We start from the raw sequence: 27,134 nt of genomic DNA, 5'->3' as shown, positions 1-27,134 counted from the left end.
AAAAATCTGTCCTCCTTGACACTGCACGTATTGTGCGTAAGTTCATAAAATAGTCAATCAGTGTTATAAAGATGATATTTAATGAAGGTTGCATAAAATTGCCCCTTCTTTGAAAATATATCTGCAAAAGCGTGCTTATAAAATGAATAATAATAATAATGATATTAATAATAATATTTTGTAAAAATAAACAAATTTCATGCTTAAACACACTTATTGTTGTGAAGAAGAAAAATACTACGCATTGGGTGATGTTATTAGCAATGCTAACAACGTATGTTAATTGGAATTTAAGCCGATTAGCTAGGTACGGCACTTTAATCTCAGTTAAGCCGTGTTTTCGTAACGGGCAGAAGCAGAATCGATTCAAGCGCTCCAAGCGGGCAGAAACAGTAACATTCAAAGAACTAGTTCTTTTTTCCAAATTTTAAATCGTGCTAGAAACAGCTGATATTACAATTTGTTTTTTCAAACATCAATGAATAAAGTTTTTATACTATATTACTTTTTGCTATTGTTGCTGCCACCTATTTTTTCTTTTGCTTAAACATTTTGTTCAAACTTATTCAACCGAACGAAAAATATAAGGCTATGCTAAAATGTGCGACTATAACTTTAAAACTATTGCCGCATTAGAAAATCAGTATGAAGAAGAGTTAATTTTAATTACTTTACTTGAAAGTAGTGATGATGAGAACAGCGAAAATGAAGAACCAAAAAAAAAAGGAAGGCGATGCATCCAATGTACAAAGAACGTAATAGGGAAGGAGTATTTCAAAATTTGATCATGAGGCATTTAACAGACAATAACAGCAAGTTCAAAGAGTATTTAAGGGTAGATAAAGATCTGTTTGAATTGCTACTTGAGAATGTTAAAGATGATTTAGAGCCGTCGAGGAGGAGGAATAATTCAATCTCAGCTTCTGAAAAATTGGCGTTAACTCTGAGGTAAGAAAATTACATTGCAATCTAATAATTGTATGTGCACTATTAATGTTGAATAAAAAAACATTTTTCAAGTTCTTTACAATATTTATATTACATGAATTATTAAATGTGTTGACATTTCATCCTTTTAACTTACCAGCTTTTAATTTACTGTAGGCCTGCCATATACATTAAGGTGTGTATTGTTAGCTGATTTAATACCATGTAATAATTATTATGAAATAAAATGATCTATTTTTATAGATGATGATTGATTGTTCATCAAACATCAAACCTCAAGAGTAAAATCGTCTAATGATCGATTACCTGGTTTTGTTGAAGTAATAGTGGTAGACTATTTGCTTGAAGTAAAAAATGCCGCTTGCTTTTTCAGATCACTTTCATTGATACCTTATTTTTTGGTGCTTTTCAAGAATTCAAATATTTATCTTTCAATCAATAAAAAAATTAGGTTAATCAATTATAATGTCATTAACTTTTAACATTGACTACTTTGGATTGAACAGCAATGTACCCCTGCACATAACAAACTATGATAAATGATAATTTTTTTTTTCGTCCAGAATACTGTTTACCTTTGCTGGCACAATTTTAATTTTGCCAAAGCCTTTACAATGGACTATATTATTATAAGAATAATAATTGGACTTTACCAACTAATAAAATGAAGTGATTATCTTCGTCATTCTCAGTTGATATTGGAAATTATTTTCCTTTACACTGTGGAATAAATACATTTCAGTTTTAATTCAATAGTATCAATGAAAAACAACATTCATAAGAAAAAAGAAAAATCAACAGTAGTGTTTCGATTTATTTAGAATATGGTAAAAAATACTTAACAGATTATGAAGAGTGAAATAAAATTATTGCACCCTTGTAATTATTCAAATTACTTATATCACAATCAAGAAGTTACAAATTGAAAGTTAAATAATGCTCTCTGGTTTACCTAATTAATTCTAATTGTTTTAATAACCATTGAATAATCTAAACAGAGAAAGTGATCTAGTATTATATTCTAACATATTTTCTATGATGAAAGAGATGTTTTGTATTCAATAAATAAATATAGACTCCTACAACTTATAACATTTTTTTATTTATTATAAGTAGTAGAATTGAACAATTTTCCACTGAATGTATTATATTTTTCAACTCAGGAGAGCCAATTTTAAATTGGAACAAAAATAAACAAAACAACATTGAATCAACAAAGATAAACTGAACACATTGAATCAATATAAATTAATGCTAATTTATGTTCATAATGTTTATAAAGAGTGAGTCATATGTATGGGAACCCGTCAATAAATTGGAGACTGTTGTAGATATAATACTGCAACTTCCAGGATAAGTCATTGGTCAAATACTCTACCTTTCGAAATTCAACTGAATTTCAACCCCTCATAAGGGGGTGACTTGGGGGTTGTAACTCGAATATTTTAAATGTAAACACCCATTATGTGGTACATAATTTTAAAGGCCTTTTTAAAACATGAAAGATAACATTAATCAAAATGTTATATTATACATGTATCCAAAATGGCGGCTGATTGAGTTTTCAGTTTTCAAGGAAATGAGGGGTTGTAACTAAAATATTTCGAACGTCAATACCCATTATGTAATACATCATTTTAAAGGCCTTTTCAGAACAAGAAAAAAAAACATCAATAAAAATGTTATATGATACTTGTATCCAGAATGGCAGCTGATTGAAGTTATAGTTTTCAAAGAAATAATTTATAAAGTTCAATCATCATAGAACATTTTGATTAGACACTTTGTTCATAGAACACTTTGAGTTTAAACCCCAAGTCACCCCCTTATGAGGGGTTGAAATTCAGTTGTACTTCAAAAGGTAGAGTATTCGACCAATAACTTATCCTGAAAGTTACAGTATTATATCTACAACAGTCTCCAATTTGATGAAGAGTTCCCATACATATCACTCACTCTGTATAATAAAATCAAATGATTATTTGATAACTTGAGAATTTTTATATAATACAACTTAAAAAATTACAATGTTTTAATAGAAGGTTACACTTTATTAGTTATATTATTAAGATGTCACTCGTATCATTATAATACCTTAGAACAAAGATAATATAGCCTAATTTTCAGCTTAATGCTATTGTCCAAAATATTAACATAAATTTGAATTAATTTATAATGATTCAATTTTTTTTTATTGCTCCCGTGAGTTTAAACTTAAACATGCAATATGTAATCATTATATGATATGGTACAGGACGATATTTTTATTTCATTTCAATAATAGTGGTGCCCCTATATAGAATAAGTGAAAATCATAAAATGATATTCTACAACTTTGCCATGAGTGCTATTGATATATTTGCGCATTCTAATCAGTTAATGCACATTCATTTCAGAAGTTTTCAAAGTGCTAATCAGATTTTAATCATTGTCTAATCAATTATCTGCTGTACAAAACCGTTACGTGGTCAGATAATAACGAATCTACCTCTACGGTATTTTATTCATACAATACAGTGTACAAATAATACTGAATCACTTGGCCAAATTACTACTAGGAGGTTAAAGTAAAGTAGAGAAAATTTACCAGAAGAGTTCTTTCTAATTTTCTTTGGTTCTAGATGAGATGATGACATATTGATCAAATCCTCCTCCCACGATGACAATAAATTAGTCATGAGTCAGTCTTAAGTTACCATAGTTATTTGGCTCAGTGTTCTCAATGTGTGGTACAACTAATTTCGTCCAGATATGTTCTTTCAATTGAATAATACTGTAACAACAACAGTACTGTAAAAATAGAGATTATTCACTATATATTACCAAATCATAAAATTTTATTGAGAAGTCAAAATCTTTTCAATTTTGATATTCTTTTAACACTAAAATAGTTCATATATAAACGTTGCTAGGAATAACTATTTACAGAGAGTTACTTCTATAAAGACATAGTTTATTCTAGACAGATTTATTCTATATTATACATCAATATCGGGGCACCGAGCTTCGCTCGTTATTTTTATTTATTGATAAACAGAACACCATTTTCTAAAATAATCGTGTTTATATTTTACATCCGGCTATACGTCAGCTTATGAATTTCGGGGATGCGATATTTTGATTTTCCACAGAATCACTCGCTCACTTTTTACTATCCACAGACTGAAAGTCCACACTTGAAAGTCTCAGCTGTTTCAGCCAAGGATGAATTATCCTTTTAATGTCGTTCAGCGAGTTTTCCCTAGGATGAGACCTAGTGCAATCGAATTTTTATATCATAAACCCACTATGTTCCAAATTTCGTGAAAATCGTTAGAGCCGGTATCGAGATCAGTTAAACATAGATAACCAGATATAAAAATATAAACAGATATACAGAAATTGCTCGCTTAATATAATAGGATGTCCCACGAAGAGGTTTACACGTTTAATTTTATATTACGTGCACATTCATGCACCAAACTTTTTCAAATTTTACACAGTTTACAAAGTAGGTTCCGAAAATATTCTGGGAAAATTTCAGCTCCCCAACCTTCTTAGAAACAAAATGGCGGCATATTGAAAATTCTACAAATTTGCTTCCTATAAAAACTACTTTCATGAGTTATTATCTTATTTGTTTACTACGTTGCGGTAGTCTTGCCTCATTGGATGGTACCAGAAATGGATCAAGCAATCTCCCAACAAGATGGTGCTCTACCTAATTTCGCAAATCATGTCATGCAATTACTAAATGACAAACTTCATGGCTGTTGGATTGATCGTGAAAGTGATTATTTTAGATTGTGCACCCCGATCATCAGATTAAACTGATTGTGACTTCTTTCTATGGGGTTACTTGAAGGAAAACGTTTATACCCATAGCTTCAATAATGATGGGGAACTAGAACGATCAATAGAAGAGGAACTTCCCGGATATGGCGGAGTTTCTTTGTAAGAGCTTATGAATAATTTTGTGAGTATCAGTGTGTTACTGTGGATGGGTTTCAATTTGAATAATTTTGGACTTTAAGGTTTTTCATTAGGCTATGTTCTATTTTTTTTTAAATAAAAGTCATATTGCCCTAAAAAGCAACAATAAATATTTTAAAAAGCCACAAACATCTTTTTAATGTTTTTGAAGTATCGTTTTTCAATATGCCACCATTTTGTTTCTACGAAGGTTAGGAAGTTGAAATTTTCCCAGAATATTTTTAGAACCTACTTTGTAGACTGTGTAAAATTCAAAAAAGTTCTGTGCATGAATGGGCACGTAATATAAAATCAAATGTGTAAACCTCTTCATGGGAAACACGGTGTACATCAGACTTGATGTCTCTTCTATCAAATAAAATCCATCAGGTTGTTGGATCAGCACCGCGGGTTTTACGCCATGTCATAAATTAAAGTCATTCTATTTTAATACTATACTATACTATGGTAATCATAGTCAAGAATTTAATACTTATTTAAAAAATCACAAGCAATGAGAAATCAGTGTTTTCGTAAAGAGTATAAAAGTAGATTTCTTGACATTATGTATTGAAGTCTTGTATCGCATTAAAACCTTTACATTAAAAAAAATAAAGTCGCATTCAGAATGGCGGATCCAAGATGGCGGACTAGATTTTTAAAGTCATGATAAAAAATTATTTTTAATTTGAGTAGGATCCCCAATCACACCCACCGTAAAATCACCTTTGTGTATGAGATATTAAGCCGTTCTCGGACTTTTCACCCAACCTGTATATATATTATGAGAGAAACAATTAACAAACTACAATCCTTGCTAAGTTTTACTTGAAAATCGTTCACGAAGGAATAAAAAAATAAATTAAAGTAGAACTCCAATTATCCGAATTAATTGGGACTGACCCCATTAGGTTAATCAAATATTTGAACATAATATATATGTAGAAGCGAAATGGCACTGATTCATTCACCCACTCACTCATTCATAATCAAAAGAGCTGAAAATCTACTGGACCAAACAATTCAAATTTGTCAGGTTTGTTCAGTTGGCAATCTAGAGGCGCACTAAGAACAGATTTGAAAAAATCAAAAGATACGCTCAAAATCTGCGTTTTCCCACCTTTTTCAAGAACTAATTGACAAAAAATGTCCTAACTTGGTACACAGGCTCAGCTGAGGAATAGAAAAGTTGTATTGTGAGTTAAGTTCCGCCTAAAGTTGAGACGCCCAAGATCGGCGGATTTTGAGCGTTTTTCTTGTGTTTTCAAGAACTTCTCAAGAACTAATTGACAGATTATGTTTAAATTTCGTACAGAAGTTCATCAAGAGTCTAGAAATTTATTCTTAAGAGGACTCAGAATTACGCCAAAGATATGCCCCATATAGGCACTTTTAAAGCGTTTTCCAAGCGTTTTTTAGAGGGTTACTTTTCTCAAGTTTTTCATTGAAGTTTAAAATAATTTTTCTACATTTCTCATGCAAATTCATACAAGCATATTCTTATTTGAGAGGGTTATATATGTATGTTTGTTAAGTTTCCCATATCATTACTGTTTCAAATTTCAAAGAACTATTAGACTGAAATACAATTATCATCATAGTATCCTAACCAAGTTTCTAGTTCAGAAATAAATGAATATTTATCAATTGTGATAAAAATAAAGAATTCTGCAACCCTACACTACATAATTAAAATAAAACTGGTGATTGAATAGACTGACTTTTTGACGGAAAGAACAAAGCTCAAATGAAAAATGCAGGCGAGCGAAGTGAGTCTGCTGATCCTATATTTGGATGATCCAGCCGGGGGTCCAGGGGGCGGAGCCCTCTAGCTAGACGGATAAGGCGTGCAAAGCGAGCCTGTCGGCTAGTATTTGGATAATTGGATTTTTCACAGAAAAATAATGGGAATTGGATAAAAACTTTTTTAAAATATATTATAGTAGTATTAATTTAATTATAACCTGTTGAATGCTGTATGAATCAACTTTGCTGAAACATTGTGAATGCTTTTCCAACACTTCTAAAAATTGTGGGAATTTTGCTTATTTTATCTAAAAGCAATTTGGATAATTGGAGTTCTACTGTAATGGTTGGGAAAGTTATTCTTCTCCTTCCTTTTCTTCTGCCAACCTAATCTCAACTTCTGAAACTAGGTCACTCATTTTTTTTTTTAAAATGGCTATTTCTTTTTTTGGGAAACCCCGCATGGTATCCGCTAGACTACTGAAAAATTTCTCTAGGTTATCTGGTGGGGGAGGAAGAGGAATATTGGGTCTATCCACCATCTTCTTCATCAATTTCACCCTTAGTTCGTCCTTCTCGTTCTGTGGCGGCGGAGCTCTCTTGTTGGAGTTTGAAGTAGGAATCCTTTGAAGAACGGGCAAATCAAGAACAATCGCTTCTTGTCCCTCATCGACATGAACATCAACACTCTCCACTGCTGGCGCCTTCTCCAAATCGGTTAAGAAGTTTGATTTCGTCCTGAATAATAGAAATATGCTTTCAGATTTCATTATTTTTCAATGGATTTATAAGAAAATTAGATAAAATTAAAAAATTAGAGACATTCTTTACTTTTTAAAATTTTCTACATGTTTCAATTTATGTCATTTTCAAGAGAGTGAGTACGAAAATGACATTAGTCGAAACAATCATGCAGAAAATAAAATGAAGTTGGAAGAATGGTATTTTGATTTTTCAATTATTACATAAATATATGAGTAAGCCCTTACCAAGAAAGTGAATAGTGATATTACTTTGTAGCTTATTGATAAAAGCAATTCTTTTGAAAATGATAATATTCAAAAGTATTCATGGACAGAAATGAAAATTTTCCATGTATAAGAAAAATAACTAATGTACAATAATATTTTGAAAGCTCTCTGCCTCACAATACTGAACACTGTCTCATAACACTGTGTGCATAAAAAAGTCTTTAGGTTATGCCAAGAGACCCTGAAATTGATCAGGAGCGACCTGAAAACTCTGACACCAGAACCTGAGCCAGCCAGGTCACTCATTATTATTATTATTAACACTGAAACTCAAGAAGCCTAGATTTAAAATTTTGAAAATCATATCGGGGTTACTTGACATCAAAGACTAACTAATAAAAAAGAAAAGAGTTGCAACACTTACAGTCTCTGCACAAAATGCGATCCATCTAGGAATGCTAATTTGTCATCAGCCGGAACAATTCCGTCAGAGGATGACCCAGTTCCTTTCTTATTTGCTGCTTTTTGGCGCCTCTGATAATCTCTCATTACTTTCCATTTTGATTTGCAATCTTCCACTGAAATTAAGGATAAAGTAAATAGCTTTAATAAGATTTTATCAAAAGATGTCTTCAAGAATTAATACAGAATTGTAATCATTCATTTTTCAGGTACTTGGCAACAGGTGAATCGTACCGATCATTGGCATTTGCTTACCGGATTCACTATTCTTGGATTAGTAAAGCGATCTCAAAATGTTTAGAGAGCATTGTAAAAAAATTTCTACATGTTGTCATGCCAGAGCCAACAGAAGAACAGTTCAAAAAAATTTCAGCTGATTTTGAAAGACTCTGGAATTATCCGATGTGCTGTGGAGCGATCGATGGAAAACATATACGTATCGTCTGTCCTCCAAAAAGTGGTTCCCTTTATTTTAATTATAAAGGTTTTTTTTCGGTAGTTTTGCTAGCAATAGTGGATGCACAATACAGATTTGTTGCGGTAGATGTGGGATCCTATGGTCGGGAAGGGGATGCCGGGATATTTAAGAAGAGTAAGATGGGGGAGAAAATTATTAAAAATCAATTCAATCTACCACAACCAGCCACGATAGCTGGTACAGAAATTAAAGTACCCCATGTGATTTTGGGTGATGAGGCTTTCTCTTTACAAGATAACCTTATGAAATCATACCCGAGAGAACAAGCCCTGAATGACAGAGAAAAGGCAATTTATAATTGTCGACACAGTCGGGCACGACGCACTACTGAAAATGCATTTGGCATAATGACTTCATATTTTAGAATATTTCATTCTCCGATTCCTCTGAACGCAGAGAAAGTAGACAATGTAATTTTAGCTTGTTGTATTCTACACAACATGATGAGGGATGCAAAAATTCCTGCACCACAACAAAGGCATCTTGAGGACATAAATACACTGACACCAACAGAACACATGGTGAGCCTTTCAAAACCAGGAAACAGCAGATCAAAAGATTCTGCAATTGAAATCCGAAACAAATTTAAAGATTATTTTTGTGGTCCTGGAAGACTTGGTTACCCAAGAAATTAGTTCAATTCATAGCCTCCTGGGGAAATTTTTAACCGACTGACTCACCCACAGTTTACAATTTCAGAATAACCTACAACATAGATTGTAATAAAACTTGGAATTCAGTTTCCCCATAGATCCTAGTTGTTCATTTATGAAATATTTTAGAGAAATTCCAAATTACAGACTCAGCAACAGGTAATTAAAAAAGTTTATACTTATTATTACTCACTAGCAAGTAACCCGTGCTTTGCAATGGGGAAAGTTTTGTGTTTTAATATGGAATCAATTCAAGTCCAGAAACTAAAAAAAAATACAATAATTATTTATTATCTCGTCAAAATTACGTGGATAATGTTCATCAGAATTGTACATTTTCAGCCAAAGAAAATAGTATGATTGGTCTCGAACCCACTACCATTCATTCATGAATTATTGATCTTGGTCTTGAATCGCGCGTGCTACCACTCACGCCACGAATTGGCGTTGTTTGGTTGGGTTTTTATCGTTGTGTAAACTTTGGATCACAAATTAAATAAATTTGTTACAATTATTTAATTTAAATTTATTGATTAATGAAAATGGAAATAGGCATATGACTATTCTTTGTAATTAAGAATCTATAAGCTTTGAAAATTTCAAGTTAATCAGTTCAGTAGTTCAGACATGATGATGCACCATTCAAGTATACAATCTCGTAGATGTATCAGCCAATACTTTTCTTTATAATATAGAACTTCTCTCAAGATTTAAAAAGTTGTATTTTTGGATAGATACTTTCAAAATTGATAGAAAAATGAATTCATCATTAATTTTGAGTGTGAATACTTCATGGTAATCTTCTTTAATTAAATAGAAATATCACAATATCTTCAAAATATAAATTCAATCAATTTTCGTAAAATTATTTGATCTGAGTTATTAAAATAAACAAAAAAACTTTGAGAAATGTCAGCTGTAGAAAGTTACAGAAAACCTGTTGCTAGGAAGGTTTTTCCTTTTTAACTGTTTGAAGTTTGGTCCCTTGGAACCAATGTTGTAAGGATTTAATGAATTTACCTTTTTTTGAAAGACTCATCATGATCAAAGTAGTTTTATAACTGTTGTGGTTCGAATGTCAGTAAATTAATAACAGTTTTAATTCAATATTAATATTTTTCAATTTTTTTTCTATCTGATCAAAAAGTTAGGTAAGTAATTAATTTTCAATTTTATTATCACTGTTCAGATTTTATTATTAAAAGTATATTTATACTTTTAATAATAAAATCTGAACAGTGATATTAAAATTAAATTTATTTTTAAATAATTAGAACCTATCAGTGAAATATGGATAACTTATCTAAGAATATACAGATAGAAGAAGTTTTGTGGGAAAAAGGATTCATATTTTTCCATTTCCTAATGTTTTATTTGTTCACATTATCCAAAAAATAATACTGATATAGCCTATACTGTCTGTTGGATAGAATACAACATGTTAAAATTATATTGTCAAAGTATTACGCGTCCCCTAGCTTTGCCTCTGTGACTTTGAAACGGCGTAAATTGTAATATTTGAAATTTGTTATGAGTATTATGTATAATTTTAAATTTGAGTTGATATTCTTTGAAGCCATATTATGAGACATGCCTGCCGTTAACATAAAATTCTAGTACAGTTTATGGATACCTTCATATATTCAAATTTAACACACATCAGAAATGTGTATCAATAATTATTATCATAATCTGATGAGGTATATCAAGACATACCGATAATAATTGTTTTAATTATAAGTTTATTTATAATGAAAAGTTTGATTTTAAGTTTTTACATAAAGAATATTCTTACATTAATTTTTTTTTCATCATTTTGTAAATTGTTTCTAGAATACTTAAATTATTATGTTAGGCTACTGTATTTGTCAGTTTGGTGGGATAAATTTAATTTCCCTTACACTTTTTTTTCATTTTTCTATGCACTTCATATTAAAATGAATGGGAGAAAAAAGAAGAAGATATCAATCTGAATAACAGCAATAATTTGCATACATGAAAAATCTTGCTTTCTATGATTAGAACGACAAATAATCAAAGATGTCGGATATAAATTACTTTCAGTGGTAATCAAGAGCATTCCTTTCTAAATTACATTTTTGCAACAAGTTTGGTACAAGTACATTGGACCAAGGTAACTAAATTCCTGCTATTCTTATATTTTGTAAGAAAACAGACGTCCAAAATGTTAATGACGACCAAGTTGAATGTGAATGAGGGATATTATTTTAATTTATTTATAATTGCTATATTCATCCTTTTTAAAAATTAAATAAAAATTACAAGAGGGGAGTGAGCGAAAGTTTTTCTTTCTGAATATTTAGATGACTTAAATGTTTAAAATTTAGTTTTGTTCACATCTATGAACATCACAACTATGAATGAATAATGAATGTCCAAGTATATTAATAAATAAGTTCAAAGTAGAATAATTATTTAGACTCAATCCGGCAATAGCATAATTATAATATATTATGTTTCAAAAAAGGGTCTTATCTGGTTTTTCTTTTCATTTTTTGTTGACATGTCTTCGTGGTTTTGTAATCACATTATGGACATGCAATATAATATGAGTAGATACTCATATCAATAATTTTGTATTTACGTTGAGGTTTGTGTGCATAGAAAGCTTAGGTTAGGTTGAGGAGGGTTGTGCGAACAAAAAGGTATGGTTAGGATGGGTATTATAGGTAATGTTAGATTTATCATTTGATGAACATTTGATTTCCGATTACATGGCAAGCAGTGAGTTGATAATTGAGAAAACTTGAAAATGTATAATCGAGTGAATGGGTTGAATAATCAGTAAATAATACAGCCTGTAAATTGACAAGCACTGTCCAGAGACGAGATTAATGTTCAAAAAAATGAAAATAAAACTATAGGCTACATATAGTTGACAAGAAAGTTTTCCTGTCTGGGGGCACACTAATTCAAGATGCAAATTGATAATTTAAATTTAGATCTGAATCATGGAATATATTGAGATCAACTTATTGCCAGTTTCAATAAGTTGTCTGTAATAATAATAACTAATGTATTTTGTAATTACATTCGTAATAGAGATATATGGAAGTCTTTTAAACCAGAGTTGTCAACTGAGATTTCAATGAACTATGGCCACTTGTTACCAACTTTGTTAAATAGGCTTGTACATAGAATTGACTACTTTATAAAAAAAAACTATTTTCTTGTAAACTCTGGTGTAAACGAAGCTTGACATTGTTGGCATAAATTGGCAATATACCTATTAGCATATTACCAAGATTGAATTTACAACTAGTTCAATATTGGATTCTTCTCTGTTCTTTGTGATTACAATTTGTTACAGTACCTAAAAAATGTAGTCTAGGTTATGTAATTATTACTGAAATAATAGAACAGATATGATAAAATAAATATTATTTGTAAAAATCAACTTCTTGATGCATCAACAAGTATTTTCTTCTTAAAAAAGAAAAACTATAGCCTATAGGTTTGGCTACAATAGAGAGTATACCGATAGAATACAAGAATGTGCCAAAATAATAATGATATCAACTTGGGTAAATAAATTTATAAATAATTGTGTCTACTTACTTGACTTCTCCATAGTAGCAGCAATATTTTTCCATGTTTTATTTTTCAAAAAGGAATTCCGATAATCGGGATGCGATATTTGATACAAAACTTCGTTTTGCCTAATCAAGTCTATTAATTTTTCCTCTTCTTCCTTTGAAAATTTTGTTTTATTATCCATTTTAGAATAATAGAAACAATAGATAATAATTTTAAAAAGCACAATATTCCACAAAATAGCAAAGAAATCACAAATCGTCACAACTCCAGAAGCTTCACAGAAACATTCAACATTGAGGTTAAAAGAAACATGGCGACCGATCCAGACTCAGAGAAAGATTATTCTGCTGGTGTCACGTGATCAGAGCAGAAAAATAGTTTGAAGCTGTCTGTTCCCATCGACAGAATCCCGAAATTAGTTCTTTTTCTACTGAACGGTTCACTCGCAGTGATCGGTCAAAGCAAAATAGCATTGTGTTGATAGGCCTTAAAAAGAACGGCAAAATGAGTGACAGTTCGTTTATGATTTGAATAGTTCTTTTTTTCTGCTCAACTTTCTGCCGATGGGTGAACACTCCCATAAGAACCAATGTTAATTTAAAGTGAATTCTGTCGTCTGCCCGTTACGAAAACACACCTTTAAGGCAAAATTTGGGGAGGTAGAAAAGATCACGGAGGAAAGTAAGCAGTTGGTTGAGAAAGGTAACTCTAACAAAACATTTTTTCAACCTCAAAGAAAAAATATATATATATATATATATATATATATATATATATATATATATATATATATATATATATATCTGTTGCACGTTGACATCATACTCATATCATTTTTCCAGAATTGCCTGATTGTGAAGATATGGTCGACTGTTGATCTTCCTGGCTGGTAACCACATTGATACTCTCCAATATTACATTCTATCAATGGCGTCATCCTTTTTGCTAGAATTTTGGCAAAGACTTTGTACAGAATACCCAGTGGGGTGATTCCTCTGTAGTTTCGGCACTCCATTTTGTCCCCCTTTTTATGAACTGGACAAATTATACCAATGCTCCATTCTTCTGGCATTTTTTCTTCTAACAATATTTCATTGATTAGAGCATGCATCCTCTGTACAAACATGGCCCCTCTTTTTTAAACAAGTTCTGCCGTTATTAGATCTAACCCAGGGGCCTTATTGTTTGCAAGATCTTTGATAGCCTCTTTCACCTCATTAAGCATTGGTCTACCCACTTCCTCTTGTACCGTTCTCACATAATCATAAGCAGGTTCAGCTTCTTGTTGGCCATGGTTCAAGACTTCATCAAAGTGTTCTCTCCATCTCCTCTTTATTCCTTGTTCATCTCCTATCATATTTCCTAATTTATCCTTGCAGTACACTGCCCTGGGTTGAAACCCTTTCTTATCTTCTCTCATTTTTTTGTAAAACTTTCTCATCTCTCCTCTGCCATAATGCTCTTCTATACTTTCCAACTGCTGCTTCTTGATAAAAAAGAATAGCATAACAAAACCACAGAGAAAAGGGAGCATAAAATTATGCTACCTAGCTATCATACAAATGCTATCTTTTCTCTGAAAAATCCTGAGAATTGGATAAATAAAATGATAATTATGAATGATTTCTATAAAAATAAATAAATATTTACTTATCAACTCGAATACCAAAAGAATTGAGTACCTTAATTAACTAGGATATTCTAATAACTAAAATCTCTAAATTATTGTAATTTTGATTGATTGATTGAGTACTTTATTTATGTAGATTACAATATATACTGGCTTATACACTTATATACAATAGCTTACAATACAGCAAAATTATAGATGAATTAATATAATATAGACTAAGAAAATAATTATTGAACTGTATATGATATGAAAAAGCAATTTGTAATATAATAACTATATACTATATTGTTATGCATCTACATAAATTGGCGGAGCTTTGGACTTATCAATGTCCATTCTTCGGAAAGAATATTAAAAATATCCTTCCCACTAACTCTCTACCAACGAATTTTCCGAAGTTTGAGTCAAACTTCGGAAAACGAAAAGATGAAGTGATTCAAATCTAAAAAACCAATATCGATAAACATGCATAATATCAATTTCAAATTTGGTCCTCAACTGTTGAATTAAGGAATGAGGCAGTTTTGATCAAAAAACGTTTATTCTTGAGAATTTCGCTTTAAATAAGTCATTTTCACAACTTATTGAATAAATAATATTAATAATTTAATAGAATGATCATAAATCACTGTTCATGAGAAATTCTATTTTTGTTACAAAGTCTCCTTTTACTGAATCGATGATCACTCCATAAATTAGTCGTTAGAATCCATCCAGTGTCGAAGATTGCCTTCTCTTGTGAGACCCATTATTCTTATTCACCACAACTTGAGTGCTTTTCATATCCGAAGGTCAAAGCTGTATCTGCTTCTCATCGAGTAAATTGCCGCTGTGAAAAGAAATTAACTGCGGTGCCTTGTCATTCATACTTGGATTATGAGAAAAATTTAATTTTTTATGGAATACCTATTAAACTCTTGGTGACCTTCAAAACACAGACAATTTCAATTATCAGAGCTCTTTAAGTTGAACCTGGCTTGAAACTTGGGCTCTGAAATGAACATTTTATTAAAATAAAGATGATTTGAATTACTTACATTATGATGATTATGAGCTTATTATTATTAGTCTTTCTATAAAAATTCCCATAATTAATAATGTAAAATATATAACATTTTTGAGTTGTAGGAACTGCAAACCAATAATATAAATATTTGCAAGATTGTTTTCAGTAGCAATGAAATTCATTTATCGTTATGTTTCCGTTACTTTCCTAGTCACTTAGCTGTTCATGTAGCTTTAAATTTTTTACTAATAGTTGTACATGCTTTTAACAATATAAGCTAGTGATAAAGCTATATTGAATTACCATATCAACTAAAGAAAGAGGTCAACCGAAACGATGAATGCAATTTAGGCCCGTTTGGTATCTTGTGACAAGTGTTTTGTTGCAATGCAATAATTCATATGCGTGTGTCCCGTTCTTGCAAAATATCAAAGAAGTAGAAAATGAATAAGAAATGATCACTGATAGAACGTCCATAAACGAACGGACTCGATACTGAGGCAGTAGCCTATATCGCACTTTGTACTCTAAATAAAGTTTCTCTTATATTATACATAAAATACTTCACAATTCAAATTGGCAGTTTTATCATTCAATTCAAAATTCGCATTAAACAGAATGCTATCATTGTCTGAAAGTCAGCAATACTTCATTGAAACTGGAGTAAGTGTAGGATGTTAAAGGATAGATCATGTTTCATGTTACTCTATAACTATGGTACATCGAAAAACCATATTATAATATCATACACAAAACTGGGGTGATATTCTTAATATATAATATATTTAAGCTACTTTATTATTACAGGATCAGGAAAATGGAAAATTAAATCTCATTTAATGAAAAAAATGAGCAGTGGAAACACTGATATTCTCAATTAAATTTCCTGTTATTTAAACCCAATACAATTTTATTTTTGAATAAATTTTCATAAATTTTCTGATATTTCTATCCACGCTCAAAGTCATTTGGAAATTTCGATTGTTAGAATTATGAAAATTCTTCAATCCCAGTATTCGCACTGTGTTTTTGCAGTACTTGAGTATTGTAGTAATGTTTGAACTCTTCTGAAAATGTTGATACAAGAAAATCGATTGATGTTAATGCCAAATAGAAGCTATAGAAAATAGCAATAGAGTAGTGCACATATATACTGACACAATATTACTTGATTTATTAATCGATTTTTTTACATTAATCGATAAATTTATCATGATTCCAAATTGAAGTGATTCCCTCTACTCTCAATTCTGTAGATTTCATTTTTGATTTTTTCTCACGGATTACACATTCCAGTATATTCAATTCTATATAATATCGTTTTTCCTTCATTTTTTTGTAATATTTTATCACGTTAAGTATTTTGTTGTAAAATTATATTTACGCAATTCCCTTGATTTTTTAGAAATTAGACTCCCAGCATAAGTATTTTTGAATATACTTTTTATTTCATTCTTTCGAATTGTCTGTTACAGTTCAGAAATCCTCTAATTCTGCTGTTATTGGCCAGCGCTCTAGTCAGTATATTTATGAAACAGTATGATGACGCAGTCAGCATCACAGTTGTAAGTATTCTTTGTTTTTATCCAATTTGTCACAAAATTCACCAGTTTCACATTTATTTGTGTGTTAATCATTTTATTATGTTTTATATGAATGGTTGTTTATATTCCAAGAAACTTGGACAAATAAGTGCCCGAAGCTACATTTGGGGAAAAATAATTAAAACACAATTAGACTACTATTTGATTACTATGAATTTTTGAATCTTCAACTACGCACAGTACTAGGACAGTAGGAAATTTGAGATATTGAGATATCCACAAAATTGAGCAATATTTACCATTTTAATATTTGACAAACACAATATTTTAATATTTGATGTACATATCCTCTTTCGAACATTAAATTTTTCTATATGCATTCATTCATGGATTTACAGCAAGAATAATAATCGAAACAGAGTTCAAATTCAACAAAATGACAACAAATCAACCTTCTTGTTGTTTGTAGAACAGTTTATATTCATTATTATGTAATAAATTAAACTCAATCTCATCGTAAACGTTCTTAATATTTGTCAGTCTTTGATTAATAATTGTTCAAATAAGCTTTCCATCGTTTCTTATATGACTCATCAGGCTGATAAAAAATAGCAAGCATTTCATATTCATTAGATGACTATTTACCCTTGATCGGACATTATTCCTGTATCATTCATAGTTTATATTCAGGTAACTATGGCTTTAATTAATTATTAATATTCTAAAAAAATTGTTGCTGTCCAAGTTCTGTCAAGATAGAACTCATGAGAAATTCAAAGCTCTGATATACCTACAGTTCAGCCTTCTAGTATAATTCGATATAAAGATTCTTCACTTAATCTGCTACACATAACTAGTGTGAAAATTTGGTGATACTGTTCGAGTTGGAATCGAACGTTCCAATTCAATTCCTGGGCTGTTACCCAGTTGAAACCGATCATAAAAGTAAATAGGTTTTCTAGCGTATGTCGAACGTGCTGTGTTGAATTATTTATAACCTGATATGAAACAGCACTCTCCGATCAATAATCAACTTACTTACTACTGCCCAATCATCATACTTCTCAGAAAGTGCTTCTAGCTTTTCACTCACAGTGTTTTATTTATTATATAAGTCTTAGGTATTCATAATATCCAAATCAAATAGTATTTTGTAGTAATAATTGACCCTCACATTCATAATTTATTCAGTTTAAAGTTTTAAGTAGTTCACCTTCCACTCTTCTAATTCACTTTAATGCATTAGTCGTGATAAAATATTCAGTACTGTTTTTCGTTGATATCAGTCTGTGAGGGTTGAAAATTATTATATTATTATTTTGATTCAGACTGAATTCATATTTGTTACTAATAGATAGTTCAAGCTATTTTTTTTATAAAATCCTCAATAGCAATATAGCAATTTCCAAGCACACGAACCCTGACAATCACAGATTGAATTTTATAGTACGCATTCTAGTACGACCATATCTTCAGAATAACTCATCTACGGCGAAAATCTTATAAATAACTATTATAAAGATTATAAATATTTTACAAATGTTGATAGTCTACAGGTATGAATCATCTTAAGCATTTCAATTTTTTTAGCTCATTCAGACAACTATCAGTCATTTATTTATTTATCTATATTTTTTACAAAGAAACACTGATTAGGAGAGAAAAACTAAGGATACTCCTTGTACTATTTCTCTCCCAAATTTAGATAACATTTTAAAAGTCCAAAATAGGGTTATGATTTCACTTTACTAAAATTTAGTTCATTTTCACTCAAAAACAACGAAAACTAAGATTTTTAAATTTTGACGGTTGAAAACAATTGATTCAATAGCTATCGGCATTACTAACGATTAAGCATTGATTAAGGCATTACTAACCATATATTAAGCATTGATACACTGCTTCCGGAAAAGTCGTCAGTTTGAGTGCCATCAAACGCATGTTTGTTTCATGTCATCACCCACTCACAACAATCACAAGTAAAACTAAAATCATGTAAACCATCAACCTTCAGAAACTCATCCTTGTATTCAAGACTCCATAGATGTTTGTAAAAAAATTAACGTTTCCTTAAAATGATACCAAGACTAAGACATTCTTCTCTCTATTTTCAGGCCATTGTTATTGTAGTGACAGTAGCTTTCATTCAAGAATACAGATCGGAAAAGTCACTGGAAGAATTGACAAAACTAGTTCCGCCATCATGCAATTGGTAAGTTCGTGTTATGAAGTATTTTTTAGCTTTTCGTGTCCCATATATAATGTAGAATATGTTGTCTTCCTCATGTGCGTATGTGAAATCGTATGTTCAAATTTGAAATTCATAGGATGCCGCGGGTTCATAAATGAAATTGAATGTCATCAAATTACAAAAAAATGAATAAAACTAGACTGTCCTTGAATAAAAATTCTGAAATAAAAATTTCTTGAAGCCCCCTACACTTTTGTAAACTGTCAAAACTCTTATTTAATTTAATACAGCAGCTAGTACAGCCTTGGTATTCGCAGATGATATTGTTCTGATGGAAGACAGTGCAAGGAAACTCCAGAAGGCAGTTGACGTATGGGAAAAGGTTCTGTCAAGAAGATCAATGGAGGTGAATACGAGCTAAAGCAAGATTATGAGGGTAGCGGTGGGAGAGAGAGAGATAGCTGTGGAATAACATGCAAAGGAAAGGCCCTGGATGAGGTAGACCAGTACGAGTATCTGGGAGCAATTATCTGTGCAGATGGAAAACTAGATAGAGAAATTGCAAACAGAGTGAAAAAAGCAATGAATGTATATTTCCAGCTGAACAGCACCGTGGTTGGCAAAAGAGAGTTAAATATGACGACAAAGAAAAGAATATTTAATTGTGTGTTTGCTCCAACTCTCATTTATGGCAGTGAAAGCTGGGTAACCCTCAAGAATCACTGGAGTAAGGTTACTGCAGCAGAAATGAGGTACCACAGAAGAGCAATAGGAAAGGCAAGACACGATAGATGGCGAAATGAGAGAGTGAGAGGAGAAGTGGGAAGAAGAGCACTGATGGAAGACATAAAAGAAAGGCCATTCAAATGGTTTGGACACCTCACTAGAATGCAAGAATGTCGCCCAGTAAAGGAAGTGGTTTGGAGGCTAGGAGGGAAGGAAAGAGACGGAGAGGTAGACCTAGGATGAACTGGGAAGGCTATCTGGAGGAATTGGGGAGGGAGAGAGGCAAGACAATGAGAGATATGAGAAGAATGGCTGAGGATAGGACTGCATGGAGGAGATGGATCGAGGCTGGTACCCCTACGCTGTAACGGCAGAGGGGGTCAAGAAAAAGAAGAAGAAGAAGACAGCTAGTACAGCAGTCATGATTTTCGAAAAAATTAATTAGACAACTGCGATTTTTGAAACAATTCTAATACAATCAAGTCCTATTCAGAAAAGCCTATAATAAATCGTCCATAGCGATTGAAACATTTCTTTACTTGCAATATTTAAGTTTACTTGTTTTGAAATGTCTCGCTTATTTAAACACTTTTGTTTGGTTTCAGCTTCCGAGAAGGGCAGTTGGAAACGTTCCTAGCCAAAGATCTTGTTCCTGGAGATATAGTTCATTTGAATATGGGTGACAGAGTGCCCGCTGACATCAGGTTGTTCGAGGTCAGTTCTCTAATTTCTAGTCACTTTCTGAATTATAACTTTTTGAACGATTTTTATAATTCTTCGGATTAATAAAAAAACGTATCATATTTTACTTGCCATGACTTGAAGACACTGTCAATAAGGCTCTATCGGTAAAAATTATGAAATTCAGACGTTAGCAAATTTCTGGATTCTAAAATGATGGCCGTATTTTCAAAAGTACAAACTCAAGTTTCCCTCACCAAGCTCGATCTTGCTCTTGCTCTTTTGGCGAATAAGTCCCTGATGTTTTTTTTTTGTAATAAATTGGTTACATTATTACAGTGTAAATTTTATAGTTTTTTTTTAATTTTTTTCCAATGTTATTTGGAATGAATAGATAAAAGTTAATAATCGTCATACTCTTTTCTATCTTCCAAATTTTGAACCTGTTTTGTGTTCTTCATAATCATATTGTCTCCTTTCAGGCAATCGAGTTGGCAATTGATGAAAGTAGTTTTACTGGAGAAACGGAGCCTTCATCAAAACAGACAAATGCAATTCTCAAAACAAATGGTCACACATCCATGAAGAATATCGCATTTATGGGGACGTTGGTACGATGGGGGAAAGGAAAGGTAATTATTTATTATATATCAAGAATTATTTGTCTTGGTAATTTTCTTTAGTTATTTAGGGGACAGTAAACTAGTTGAAACGTGACAATATATAAAATGAATGTAAAATCTTACAGATGGAAATAAATTGGAAATTGCTTTTGTTCAAATGCTAATTAAAGAATAATCATTATTATTAAACGAAAATCCTTATTAAATGTTGTAAATCACCCCGAAATACAGAATTTAATTTGGATTTTCGTTTAATAATAATTCTTTAATCAGCATTTGAACAAATGCAATTTCTAATTTATTTCCATTCGTAGACTGGCTGGCCGCTATGCATCGTATAAAATGAGCGCTGCTATCCAGAGATCGTCAATTTGTTTTAAGGGTAAGCATTCTTGACTAATCGGGTTCGATTACCGGGCTGGCAAATAGTTTTTGGATAGTAGCTCTCATCGAATTTCCATCTAGCTGTTAACCCAGTTGTCAATATTTGCAGTAGCAGAAGTCTTCTGTATGATTTATAGCATTTAATTAGGATTTTCGTTTCATAATAATTTAAAATTTTGGTATGTTTGGAAAATGTACACCTTTATTCATACCAGCAATTAATGTTATTCAGATACCCAGAAACGAATTTAATAATATTATGATATCAATAGACTTGCCCAGTTATATGTATATGATTTATTATTGTATTGACTCAAACCGTCGAACTTTTCCTATCATTACTACCCTCATTACTGAACTACTGTAGTTTTAAAAATTGATTTCAAGTTGCTCCATGATTCGAACAGTTCAGTCTTGCAGTCAATTAAATCTACGTTATTCGATACCTATATCACTTTTTGAATGAATGTTTTATTTCTTCGATTAATTCAGAAGATTATAAGAAATTGTTCATTACAAATAGAATGTCAGTCTATAATTTCGAATAAATACCTTCTATGCTCATATTGTATTCAGTGAAGTTCCATATTTCATTTTGATGTAACACTACAATGCTTTTTATTCTAAAACTATTATTTTCTCAATAGGGAATTGTTGTTAACACGGGCGAGAAGAGTGAATTTGGAGAAGTTTTCAAGCTTATGCAGGCGGAGGAGGCTCCAAAAACTCCGCTACAGAAGAGTATGGACATTTTGGGAACTCAGTTATCGCTTTACAGTTTTGGTATAATCGGTCTCATCATGGTGCTTGGTTGGATACAGGGTCGACCCATCCTTGATATGTTCACAATTGGTGTCAGGTAGGCTACTGTCATCTTACCTTGATTCTTACTATATTCCACCACCTTGACTGCTTTACAGGATTACCGTAACTTTGAATTATTATTTATTAAATAGGGAATTATATTTCTTGTGATGTGTAGCTTATTCAATAATAAAAAATGATGGAGGTATAGCTACAGGGTCTCAACACATTGAAGGCCTTAACACAATGATTTATGTTAGTAGTAAAACAACCTTTATTGACAAAATTATAGTAGTAAACAATACAATACAACAGTGCAATAATAGAATTTACTACACAATAAATTAAATTATATTTGATATTATTAGGTTGGTGACTGGCATAACCTTTGAAGTTGTTTGCCAGGAGTCGGTCATAGCCTAATAATTGAATTCCAATATAAAATCCTTTCTCAAATTCAAAGCCGCTATCAGAAATGCTGTCAATCTACGCGTATTCCAACTCTTTCCGTTCAGCCATTCGATAACCTCAACCTCGGAGAGTCTACATTTCCCAAGCCATGTTCTTCGGACACTCGCCAATATAGGACAAACCCCATAAAGTGAAGAATGTCGGCCAAATTGCATAAGGAACATAACCACTGTCTCTCCTCTCTTCCATGCGCAAATTTGAGATAGAAGAGTGAACCTATGGCTTTAAGAATCAAACTTATCTTTTTCTATTGTACTCCGAGTTAAGATGAGATTTAACATCACTCCGCTGTTCTAACAGTTTATACAGCAGATGAAATTCTGCTTCATTAGCTCTCCTTACCCATTCAACTCTCATTTTCTCTTTCATTCCTTCGTACATGGACATGAAATATTTTCTCCATTCAGCTCTATTAATCAAACATCTCACAAGGTTACAGTCCAATTCCTCGTCCCATCTCATCCACTCTCTACACCAAAAACTCTTCCTTCTCAACACTTTTTCTGCTAACTCTCTAGGCAGTCTTCCCCTGGTTAGTCTCATAACTCTGAACACATACTCCACATGTAATTTTAAAACGAACAGAAACATATGCTCAATATCAAGTTCCAGAACATAATTAAGTGTTGCCTGTGGCAGCATTAAACGTTTTTTGCAAAAATCGTTGCAAAATCTCTAGCTTGTCGTAGCTCTTATAACCCCAAACCTGTCCTCCATATTTTGCTACTGTTCTCACCACCGCCAAATACACCCTCCACTTCACATTCATATCAATGTCATTTCGAACAATAAAATCTTTCCATACTCCATTTATTCCAAACATGGCAAGAGAAGTTCGTTCTTTGACATGCTCGGCAAAAGATAATTTGGATGTTAATATGACGACTAAATATTTTATAACTGTTTACCACTTCTACCTCTTCACCCGCTAGATACCACTTCTCATGCTCCGCTACATGTCCCCCTTTCTAAACACAAATATTCTAGATTTATCTCTATTTATCACTTAACCCCACTACTCACAGTACCCATGAATATCATCAATCATTCTCTGCTTTGCCTTTGGGGGGAGGAAGCTTATAGTACTAAATCATCAGCATACATAGGAATTTTTTCATTTAACTCATCTAACCAGATCCCTTCCCTCAAACTGTCACACAAATAATTAATAAACAGTGAGAAGAGCAATGGTGATAGCAAACAACCCTGTTTTAATCCACAGGTAGTCTTGAAAAACTGTGACATTCTATCCTTACACCAAAAACTAGCCGTTGTGTCCGTGTACAAACTAGAAATAATTTTGACAAACTGGTCTGACAGCCCTATTGCGTACAGTTCATGAATTAGCGTTAATCCATCTATCTACTTTATCATAGGCGGCTTTCAAATCGATAAAAAACAATACATATTTTCCCTCTACCCCTTATTTTCATATTATACTAACTAGGCTAAAACTGTGGTCGACCGTGGAATATCCCTTTCTAAAGCCTGCCTGATATTCGCATATCACCCACTATATTATTCACGTTCACCCACTTTTCTAGCCTTCCAAGCAGTACCCCAGGAAACCATTTAGCGAAGGAATTAACACAAGAAATCCCTCTATAATTTTCCACATTTGATAAGTCTCATTTCTTAGATATTGGAAAAATTACCGTTTCACTAAAACATCTGGGTATGTCTGTGCTCTGAAATGCATGATTTTTTATAATGATAAGACGGTATTGAGCTATTCATCTGGCGCTTTCTTAAAAAAATCCATCGGTATCCCATCTGTCCCAGGGGATTTTCCATCCTTTCCCCTCAGCAATGCTTTTTCAACTCACTCATATTTATCACTGCATCGAGAATCTCGATCCTATTAATAGGCCCCACATGCACATCAATATCTCTCCCTATCTCCGAGGTAAACTGTCGCTCAAAAAATCTACTTCACTGTTCCGGGGTTATAGAACTACTTTATAACATTTTCGACTTCTTAAACCAGCCTACCGTCTCCCAAAAATTCTTGGAGTCTCTTAATACTTATAATACTGTTTCCTTTTATTCTTAAACAAAGACTTATATTTATATTTTACTTCCAAATAGGTCCGTCTGGCAACTTCTGAATTATTTCTTCTAAATAATTTCAACATTTTAAAGCATCGCACACGCGCTCTTTCGCACTCCCATTCATAAAATATCATATCTCTCAGAAAGCTCCAAAACTGTTTTGCCTCTTCGATTAAGAATTAAATCCTTTGATTTACGCTCACATTTAATTTCACAATTTGCGTCCATCAATTCCTCGAGTATTCTTTGGCTATTCCCAATTCTACAATTGAAGTCTCCCAATAAAATAATATAACTATCACTAAAACTATTATCTAAATGTTCTACTCGTTGCCTTAGATTAAGTAAATATCCATCCCATCTACCTTCCGAACAATTGAAATGGACAGGCATTATGACAGCGCTTTTATTATCGATCTTAAAATCGATTTATGCTACTGAATAATATGAAATTTCAAAAATAATAGCATAGGCCTACACTATCATAATTAAAGTTACAATGAGAAATTTATTAATAGCAATAACAAAAACTGACTAGGAAAAGGACTCATACTATGTGTTGGAGACTGTTAGCTTTAAAACTAAAAGTAGAACCTCAACGATATTTAGACTGTAAATTAATCTAAAATCCTAAAGTAATATGGAGAAGAGAATACTGTTTTGATGTAAAGCATCATGTGTTTGTGCTCCAAAATGTCGTGAATCACTAAAAAGTACTATTTTTTCAAAATTAATCGGAAGTATTACAATTATTATGATACTCGCATCCATTGTAAAGTAACATTTTACTGTCGCCCAAGTATGTCATCATCTGATCACAGTACTAATTTTTGGTTCGATCTTCTTTACAGTTTGGCAGTAGCTGCTATCCCAGAAGGGCTGCCTATTGTCGTAACTGTAACGCTTGCATTGGGTGTCATGAGAATGGCCAAAAGAAAGGCTATTGTCAAGAAATTGCCCACTGTTGAAACTCTAGGTGAGAACTATGTTAATATGGGTTGATAATATACATGAAATCTAATAATCTTGATTATTAATGTTATTTTACAAACTTTTAACTCATAGTTTATTGAAATTAATTAAATGAAAAAAATCTTTATTAGGTGGAGTTAGGACTTTCCAGTCCTCTCTACCACTCAACCTCGGACATTTTACTTATACAGAAATTTAAAATACTTGTGAATGATCGTCGCGATTGAATTTATTCCAAAGTACCTCCAATTATCCATTATTTACTTCTAGTCATCATACATCGTACACAAAGTTAATTACAAATGAAAGATACTCGAATTGAGGAATTTGAACATCACCTTTATTCTAGTATAGTTCTTATAGAGTTTTCAAAAATGAGTCAGTTCTGATACGGATGATATCTTATATTTATATATTATAACTATATTATTTGAATTATTGAAATCAAGCACAATAGTTCAACTTTTCTATTTCAAATATGAATTAATTTGGTATATCTCCAAAGATTTGTTGAAATGATTCTTAGTTTAATATTTTTATATTGCATTACTTATTGAAATTCCCATTGCAGGTTGTGTTGGCGTCATTTGCTCTGATAAAACTGGAACGATAACTAAGAATGAGATGACAGTGACTGTTATTCTTACTTCCGATGGACATCTTGCTGAGGTAACTTGTTATTTACTAAACCTTCATTTACATCAGACTAACATTGACTTTAATTAGGCTAATGTTCGAACTTGAAAAAAGTCCCGGGTTCGGCAGCGAAACTTCCTTTTTTCAAGTGAACGCCATTCAGTCAGCTGATGTCGTAGTAGAGCGAATTTGGTCTCGTTAGAGAGGCCAGACCATAAAGTTTTTTTCCCGACATGTTCAGTTGCCATCTTGCATTGGAACAATGAGAAGCGTGAATTTGCCGCTGAGACTTATTTTTCGAGTGGATGTTCTTTGATCACAACCCCTCGCGGATTTCGAAATAACTTCAATCTAGCCCCTTTGGCTACTGTCCCGGACCGGGAATTAATTGTTACGTGGGTCACTACGTTCAGACAAACTGCAAGTGTGACAAGACGTAGAACTGAAGTCCCTCGGCCCATTAGGTCACCAGAGAACATCGAGGCAGTGAGAGTTCCAATGTTGCGATCACCACAGTGCTCTGTGCAAACATGCGTCTCCTGCTCTTGGACTTTCCGATCGTTTTGTGAGATGAATTCTTTATGATAATCTTCATTTCCATTCATACAAGATGGCAACTGTGTAGGAACTTTCTGAACGTGGCT

The 27,134-nt window shown here is 32.2% G+C and overlaps 3 protein-coding genes across 7 annotated transcripts in view; 2 read left to right on the top strand and 1 right to left on the bottom strand.

The window, feature by feature from the left end:
* Positions 1–27,134, top strand: part of LOC111061748 (calcium-transporting ATPase type 2C member 1) — an 81,107-nt gene that overhangs the window by 24,125 nt on the left and 29,848 nt on the right. For all 5 annotated transcript variants that reach the window (XM_039428112.1, XM_039428116.1, XM_039428115.1 and 2 more), the window contains 7 exons: positions 16,882–16,971; positions 19,065–19,162; positions 20,473–20,581; positions 21,031–21,180; positions 22,203–22,414; positions 25,734–25,858; positions 26,426–26,523. In XM_039428112.1, coding sequence (XP_039284046.1) covers positions 16,882–16,971; positions 19,065–19,162; positions 20,473–20,581; positions 21,031–21,180; positions 22,203–22,414; positions 25,734–25,858; positions 26,426–26,523 — 882 coding nt within the window. The remainder of the gene's footprint in view (positions 1–16,881; positions 16,972–19,064; positions 19,163–20,472; positions 20,582–21,030; positions 21,181–22,202; positions 22,415–25,733; positions 25,859–26,425; positions 26,524–27,134) is intronic.
* On the top strand, positions 334–10,801 carry LOC120351317 (protein ALP1-like). The gene is made up of 2 exons (XM_039428124.1): positions 334–948; positions 8,288–10,801. The coding sequence occupies exons 1-2, from the start codon at positions 734–736 to the stop codon at positions 9,189–9,191; spliced, it is 1,119 nt and encodes a 372-aa protein (XP_039284058.1). The 5' UTR covers positions 334–733; the 3' UTR covers positions 9,192–10,801.
* On the bottom strand, positions 3,764–13,391 carry LOC111056959. Its single transcript, XM_039428125.1, has 3 exons — positions 12,789–13,391; positions 8,041–8,194; positions 3,764–7,383 (listed from the first exon to the last, which is right to left on the bottom strand). The coding sequence occupies exons 1-3, from the start codon at positions 12,946–12,948 to the stop codon at positions 7,002–7,004; spliced, it is 696 nt and encodes a 231-aa protein (XP_039284059.1). The 5' UTR covers positions 12,949–13,391; the 3' UTR covers positions 3,764–7,001.

Source organism: Nilaparvata lugens, chromosome 5 (assembly GCF_014356525.2).
Source record: "Nilaparvata lugens isolate BPH chromosome 5, ASM1435652v1, whole genome shotgun sequence".
Lineage (NCBI taxonomy): Eukaryota > Metazoa > Arthropoda > Insecta > Hemiptera > Delphacidae > Nilaparvata > Nilaparvata lugens.
Note: the sequence above shows the minus strand (reverse complement) of the source record. Positions and strands in the feature narration are given on the sequence as shown.

Excerpts from the sequence above, each read along its gene's own strand:
- LOC120351317 (XM_039428124.1), top strand. The coding sequence starts at position 734 with ATGCATCCAATGTACAAAGAACGTAATAGGGAAGGAGTATTTCAAAAT. Across the intron at positions 949-8,287 it reads AAATTGGCGTTAACTCTGAG|GTACTTGGCAACAGGTGAAT; the intron begins GTAAGAAAATTA and ends TTCATTTTTCAG.
- LOC111056959 (XM_039428125.1), bottom strand. The coding sequence starts at position 12,948 with ATGGATAATAAAACAAAATTTTCAAAGGAAGAAGAGGAAAAATTAATA. Across the intron at positions 8,195-12,788 it reads TGCTACTATGGAGAAGTCAA|TGGAAGATTGCAAATCAAAA; the intron begins GTAAGTAGACAC and ends CCTTAATTTCAG. Across the intron at positions 7,384-8,040 it reads TCGCATTTTGTGCAGAGACT|GACGAAATCAAACTTCTTAA; the intron begins GTAAGTGTTGCA and ends TCTATTATTCAG.